The 6,942-nt window shown below is 51.0% G+C and overlaps 2 protein-coding genes across 2 annotated transcripts in view; one reads left to right on the forward strand and one right to left on the reverse strand.

Moving 5' to 3' along the window:
• FANCM (FA complementation group M) overlaps nt 1–2,016 on the reverse strand; it is a 61,143-nt gene extending 59,127 nt beyond the window's left edge. Inside the window, exons 1-2 of the mRNA XM_030452510.1 lie at nt 1,480–2,016; nt 578–750 (exon numbers count right to left, since the gene is read on the reverse strand). Of these exons, the coding sequence (XP_030308370.1) occupies nt 578–750; nt 1,480–1,933 (627 nt within the window). The 5' untranslated portion in view covers nt 1,934–2,016. The remainder of the gene's footprint in view (nt 1–577; nt 751–1,479) is intronic.
• Nucleotides 2,017–2,135: 119 nt separating this feature from the next.
• FKBP3 (FKBP prolyl isomerase 3) lies at nt 2,136–6,567 on the forward strand. Its single transcript, XM_030451970.1, has 7 exons — nt 2,136–2,271; nt 2,359–2,460; nt 2,920–3,030; nt 3,412–3,547; nt 4,489–4,556; nt 5,506–5,603; nt 6,327–6,567. Exons 1-7 carry the CDS (start codon nt 2,155–2,157, stop codon nt 6,379–6,381), a joined length of 687 nt encoding a protein of 228 aa, XP_030307830.1. The 5' UTR covers nt 2,136–2,154; the 3' UTR covers nt 6,382–6,567.
• Nucleotides 6,568–6,942: the final 375 nt, after the last annotated feature.

The raw sequence follows: 6,942 nt of genomic DNA on the forward strand, positions 1-6,942 counted from the left end.
GAGGCCTTGTAAGTAACCAGGCACAGCTGCAGGTGCCCTTAGTCAGTTTCTCTAGTATATAAAACTTTCAGGCTGCTACTGGAAATCAGCCCAAGATACCACAACAAACTCTTTGATACTCAAGACAAAACCTAATTGAAAAAAAAAAAACCCTTGAACTAATTTTAAGATTGAAAACTTAACAAAAAAAGACGAAATTTTCTGAAAAAGCTACCTCCCCCCATTTAGGTGTTATTCCAACATAGCACAAGCACAGCAGACTACACCAGCAAATAGCTGAAAGAAACAGCATAGGTTATTTTTTTTTTAATTGCCCCAGTCAAAAAATATTCTGAAACAAAAAGTGCAATTTTATTCAGAAAGTTTCCAAACTTGCCTGAGTTTTAGTACAGGTTTTACACCAAACCAAGGCACTGACAATGCAGAGGACTTTGATCTCTTTCAAAGAAAGGTGAGACCCTAAAGGACAATCTCACCTCAGCAATGATGGCAGTGACACTTCATGGAGATCCTGCAAATGATTACAGGAGAGATTTTTTGTACCTGTGAGACAAGAGTGGGGTGACTCCAGCATTACCTGACAATAGGCATGGTTTCCAAGGGCTTTGTGGGCTTCATCAATAACCAAACATTTAATTTCTACAGCAGGACATGTCCCACGAGAAAGATCATTCACCATTATTTGAGGAGTAAGGAAAAAGACTCTCTTGGTATTCCACAATTCCCTTCGACTCAGGGCTTGGGTTCCCCCTGAAAATTACAGAAATCCTATTAGTGAAAATTAAAGAAACCACGTTACTGAACTGTTCTGCTGGGAACAAGCCATAGCCCACTGCCTGAGAGTGACAGACATCAGCTTTGGGAAACAAGTGCCCTTTAAACTAGCACACACCATGATACTAGCCCCATTTTCAGGGGAAGGAAAAAAAAAACCAAACCCAAAAAAAGAAAGGTGAATGCAATGACTGGGAATAGTCTTGTTGATCAATAATAGATCAATAACGCCAAACCCATGGAACACAAGGCTAGAAAGCTCCAGCTGCCCCATCCCTAACGCCATCTCTGACAAAGGGTTGCTCTTAAACCAGGCCATGGATCCACTCCTTATGGCTTCAGGAGGCAAAAAACAGCCTTTCCCCGGGCTTGTAGAAAACGAGAGGGAGAAGGGAAAGGGAGAGGAGTGTTATTCTTTGCCTGAAGAGCACACGGAGCACACATTCTGTGCAGACACTGACACCTCTGGGTGGGACACTGTGACCCACGGGGCTCCAGCGCTTCCACACCCGTGTATTGGTGACCTGGGGTTTGCAGAGCTTAAAATTAACTCCTTAAAACCTTCCTGTCCTTAACAAAATGACTTCACACACACACACACCCTCCACGGGTGCTTTACTCGCCGCTGCCTTCCAGCCCAGCAGCCCCGGCCGTTCAGTCCCGGGAGAGCCCCGCACAGCCCCAGCCCCTCGCCCGCCCTCCTACCCGTCATCTCCGCCATGTGCCGGGCCGGGATCCCCATAACGCGTCCGCAGGCTTCCATCTGCTGAGCCACCAGCGGCTTGGTGGGAGCGAGGAAGAGCACTTTGCCGGAGGGGAACCAGCGGTAGAAGTTGTACATGACGACGGCGGCCACGAAAGTCTTTCCCAGGCCGGTGGGGAGGCAGAGCAGCGTGTTGCCCAGCAGGGCGGAGCGGGCCATCCGCAGCTGGTAGCCGCGCACCGGGTAGTTGGTGGGGTAGATCCAAATGGACCCCGCCGCCTCGCTGAAACCCGCTGCCGGGATGGGGTCCCCCGCCGGGGTTGGGTCCTCCTCGGCGGCAGCCGCCAACAGCAAGTCATCGTCTATCTCCTCCTCGTTCGTACGCTTCTCCTCCGGTGCCTTTCCGCTGGCCGCCGCCCGCCATGCCTGAGGTAAAGTGCTTTGCCGCCCGCTCATCCTCCCTCAGGGCTCCCGCCCGCTCTCAGGGAAGGGGATCCCACACTCGCCGCCCTCCATTTTCTCTCCGCGACACCGCTTGAAAACCCCGCCGGAGCCTCCCCGGCAGCGGCTGCCGGTACCGAGGGGTGTGACGGGAGGCGGTTCCATGGCGGCTGCCGCGGGGGTGACGGGAAGGTGGGGCGGTCCCTGAGGAGGAGGAGGCGGTGGCGGGCGGGAAAATGGCGGCGGCGGCTGCGGCGGCTCCGGCGCAGCCCTGGAGCGCTGAGGAGCTGCGGAGCGAAGCGCTGCCCAAGAAAGATATCATCAAATTCCTGCAGGAGCACGCAGCCCAAGCGGTAAGGAGCGGGTGAGGTGTGTGCATGAAGAAGGGTGCTTGTTTGCGTCTCCTGTTTCCCTGCGCTGCTGACCGGCGTGTCTCGCAGTTCCTGGCGGAGCACAAGCTGCTGGGGCAGGTGAAGAACGTGGCCAAGACGGCGAATAAGGAGCAGCTGATCGCGGCCTACACGCAGCTCTTCCACACCCAGGTGCGGGGCCGGGGCCGGGGTCTGGGGACCGGGACCGGGAGCCGGGGTCTGGGGACCGGGAGCTGGGGACCGGGAGCCGGGCGGGGGCTGATGGCTGCAGCCCCGCTCTCTCTCTGCTTCCCCTCTTTTCTCTCTTTCTCTGCCTCCCTCCCTTTTTTCTCTCTGCCTCCCCTCCTTTATCTTTATGCCTTTTCTTTCTCTCTCTTGTTTTTATTTCTCTGACTCCCCCCTTTCTCTCTCTGCCTTCCCTCTTTCTTTCTCTGCTTTTCTGTTTCCCCCCTTTTCTCTCTCTCTGCCTCCCCCCTTTTCTCTCTTTCTCTGACTCCCCCCTTTCTCTCTCTGCCGCCCCTCTTTCTTCCTCTGCCTTTCTGCTTCCCCCTCTTTCCTCTCTCTCTACCTCCCCTCTTTCTTTCTTTGCCTTCCTCCTTCCCCCTTTTCTCTCCCTGCCTCCCCCCTCAGCGCTTTAAGGGCACGGACGGCGCGGAGAAGGCGTCGGAGGAGAAGGCGAAGCCCGCGAAGGCGGAGGAGGCGAAGGGGAAAGCGGCGAAGGCCGAGGACGCGGTGGAGGAGGTGTGTGCAGCAACATCCCTGCCTGGGGGTCGTGGAGCGGTCCTGTGCCACCTCTGTTTACAGCAAGAAAGCTGCAGTTTGTACCGTGCTTTCCCCTTATCTGCTTCTAGAACCTAAATTAGCGAGGGGCACTGTGTATCTCTCCCAAAGCTTTAATCTTGGATGAAAACCACTCCTACACTGCTGCCTTTTCCCCAAACATCACAGTGCTACGTTTCCATTACAGCACTTCAGTAACACGTGGAGGCTTTAAAACGTGCTATCCACCAACACTGCGTGTGTTCATTCAGTGCCTTGAACTGTATGGCTGTTCAGTGTTGAATGTAGCTGGTCACAGACCACTGAATGCAGCAGTCCTAATTCTGTTTTTCCTAAACTTAGGGGCCACCCAAGTATACAAAATCAATTTTAAAGAAGGGTGATAAAACCAACTTTCCAAAGAAAGGGGACACTGTTCATTGCTGGTATACAGGAAAACTACAGGATGGAACAGTCTTTGATACCAATATTCAGACAGGTAAGGTCAAATATGTGTTGTTTGGCTTTTACTGCAAATGCATTTAGAGGAAATGAGCTGGGCTCATTAAGCAGCCTTGGGGAAGCCTTTGCTTTTTGAAAGGCCTGCATGGCAGGAGTCCCAAAAAACTGCTTTTGCCTTTGTGTGTCCCTGCAGTCTGCTTCTGGAGGCTGACTTTCCACGAGGGAATGCAGGGCAGTATTTTGGGACTGGCTGGTGTAAAGTTACACTGCTGCATCTTGCCAGGCTTCACGTTTGGCATTCTCCAGGCCTTAGAGAACATGGAATGCTGAAACTACTTTGGAGGAAAGAGAGTTCCTGCTCGAGGAGCTTCCCTTCTCTGTGGAACTTGAGCAGTGACAGGGGAGTTAGCACATCTAAATAAACATCTTGGAGTGCTGCTGTAATGAACCTTGAAAAGTGGAGGCACTGGAGTGAGGCTGATCTGAAGTGATCTGGTGAACTGTAACCACTGAAGAGAAGCATGTTTGTATTTCTGTGACACTTTCTCAGCTGGAGGATTGAGCTATATGAAATTCTGAAATCCCAGAAAAGCTTTTCCCAAGGTGATGTCCAGCACTGAGAGGATCAGCAGGGCTGTCACTGGGATCCTGAGTCATTGTACTTGTATTGACTCTTCTGCTTCACTGACAGGTTTGTGAGCTGCTCCATCAGCTTCAGGAATTCAGAAGTGAGTCTTTCAGGTTCAGTTGATCAGGATCTGAAAGGTGCTTATCAATGTGAGATCTTTGTGGAACTGGAATGTTTAATAGTGGTTTTAGTGCACAGCACTATATTCCCCCCCAGAGATAGGACAGTGGGCTGAACATAAATTAGAAGAACAGCTATTTCTATAAATCATTATCATAATAGTAATTTTCAATAGAGCATGGTATGTGCTTGGTGATGGCAAAGCAAATGAACATAATATTGTCTTTCAGGTTCAAAGAAGAAGAAAGCAGCCAAACCATTAAGTTTCAAGGTTGGCATAGGAAAAGTAATCAGAGGTGTAAGTAAACCCTTCAGTGTATGAGGGGAATGTCTGGGTAGACTCAAAGCTCTCAGCAGAAGGATTGAATGTTCCACACCCCTGTCTGCCTGCTCACCTCTGGGTGTCACAGACACTGGTGGGGACGTGGTGTGTCTGGGAGATAGCAGCTCATGTGCAAAGCAGATGAGGCCCTTCACTGGGGTGAAATTGTGGCTGCCTGCACAAGATATGAATGCAAGAAGGATCTTACCTGGCTTGGAAAAACCCAGACAGACCCACCCCAGTGTCATCTTCCAGACTGCTGCTGTGCAGGAAAGAGCTTGGAAGGGGAGAATGTCCCTGGGCTGGTGGCCAGCCCTGCAGAAGCAGCAGTTGCCTGGGTTGGCACAGGGCTGTGGTGTTTGTGTGGGTGCCAGGTGTGTTCCTTCAGCAGCCCCTAAAGATGAGCTGCAGCTGCTCACTGAAACCCTTAGAGGGGCTGAGCTGAGCACAGCTTTGGGCAGCACCAGGGACTCCTCAAGAGGGATAAGCACTGAAGTAAAATCAGCCTGAAGGATCAGCCATAACCAGACACTGATCCACCAGTGCTGCAGTGGTGGGAAGTGTCAGAGACCAACCCCTGGTCCTGTTTCTGTGCTGATCTGCAGTGAGATGCATTCCCAAAGTGAGGGTGTTTTAACTGAAACAGGAATGTTCCTTGGTTGTTCCCTCCTGTCTGCTCAACAAACCCTGCAATGCAGCACAGGCTGGGGTGAGAGCTGGGAATGTCAGCTGAGGGAGGGGAAGCACTTCCTCCAGTAAGAAAAGCCATGGAAGTGCCACAGGGCAGACAGTGGGGAGGGAAAGGGGTGGAGAGAAGGAGGTGGTGGGTCTTGTGTGGCTAAGCCTAGGAGCAGAGTGGAAACAGATGAAATGCACTTCTTAAGCCTTGTCAGACTGTGTTGAGTTTGGTTTGGTTTGGTTTTAGTGGGATGAAGCTCTCTTAACAATGAGCAAAGGAGAGAAAGCTCAGCTGGAAATTGAACCCGAGTGGGCATATGGGAAGAAAGGGCAGCCTGATGCCAAGTATCCTTCCACAGTGGGTGTTTCATTGGGGAACCCAGGATGGTGCTGGGGGGAACAGTGCTGTATGGGCAGGGCTGTAACAGGGAGGACACTCACTTGTTCCTCATGGCAGGCTGGGAATGTTACCAGTATGAAAAATTCAGTGAGTTTAATGGATGGATGCAATTGCCTGTTTGCTTCTAAGACAAATTCCTGCAGGGAGTGCTGCAGAGAATGTTTGCTTTCTGCTCTTTTTGACTCCAGCTGCCTTCCATGTTCCCCCAGCACCCATGGAGAAGCTGAGGAGCACAGCAGGGAGGTGGGGGGGAAGTTGTGGAGCTGCAGAGTGCAGGTACATCTGGGCTGGAACTGCTGCTAGGACACCATGAAATATGGGGTTAAGGGAGTGATCTTAGGCAGTCATGTTTATTTTTTGCCAACACTTCAGGCAGAAAGGAAGGGATTGTTCTCTGCCCACAGTGCACACAACACTGAGTTCAAGTGGGATTCAGCTGCTCATCCTTGGAGGAGTAGGAACAATGAGAATTGTCTCAATGAAGCTGGGTCTGTGGGGCTGCAACTGTCCTGTGGCCACTTGTGGGGACAGCAGCTGTGATCCTGCACCAAACCCAGGCTGTTAACACGGGTCAGTGAAATGTCACACAGGACAGGTGGCAAAGCACTTCCCAGGAACTGGGTGGGGTTTGGGTTTTCTTTCAGTGCTTCCTTAACTTATGCAATCAGGATTCCACCAAATGCAAAACTGTTCTTTGAAGTGGAACTGGTGGATATTGAATGAAGAGTTTGCTGCTGGGAATCCACTGATGATCAAGAAAGCTTCCACCAACTGCAGCTCTGCTCCTGTGACTTCAGGGTAGTTACAACCGTGGCCTTGTACTGGAATCAGTTTTGTTTTCCCTGCCCCCACCTGCTGTACAGTAAGATACCACTAAAGAAAACATAGTTTATACATGCAAGTGACTTCTTTTTTTGTGTATATCATCACTTTTAACACTTCCTGTCTTATTATGGAGGGGAGGGGGAATAGCACAGGTCTGGGCAGTTATAAAGGAGCAGTGACCCCAGCTGGGACTGCCAGGACTGTTTGTGTCCCCCCTTCCCCTGCTGAGTGAGCTGTCCCTGAGCAGCTTTCCTCCCATACCCCCACACTGCTCTGCTGAGTTACAGCAGCACCCACCCCAAATGTAGTTAGCCTAAAGTTTTACCAGAGGAAAACCTTTACATTTATGTTCTAGGCACTGCCTAGGAGAAAAAAAAAGAATCCATTAATTTATCCCATAAAGGCATTGTGCCTGACACTTTATAACTGCCTTTATGGGATAAATTAATGCATTCTTTT

Source organism: Calypte anna, chromosome 5A (genome assembly GCF_003957555.1).
Source record: "Calypte anna isolate BGI_N300 chromosome 5A, bCalAnn1_v1.p, whole genome shotgun sequence".
In the NCBI taxonomy this organism is placed as follows: domain Eukaryota; kingdom Metazoa; phylum Chordata; class Aves; order Apodiformes; family Trochilidae; genus Calypte; species Calypte anna.

Bases quoted from the DNA above. Each gene is read 5' to 3' on its own strand.
- FKBP3 (XM_030451970.1), top strand. From the start codon at position 2,155: ATGGCGGCGGCGGCTGCGGCGGCTCCGGCGCAGCCCTGGAGCGCTGAG. The intron at 2,461-2,919 runs GTGCGGGGCCGG...CTCCCCCCTCAG, and splicing joins CGCAGCTCTTCCACACCCAG to CGCTTTAAGGGCACGGACGG. The intron at 3,031-3,411 runs GTGTGTGCAGCA...TCCTAAACTTAG, and splicing joins CCGAGGACGCGGTGGAGGAG to GGGCCACCCAAGTATACAAA.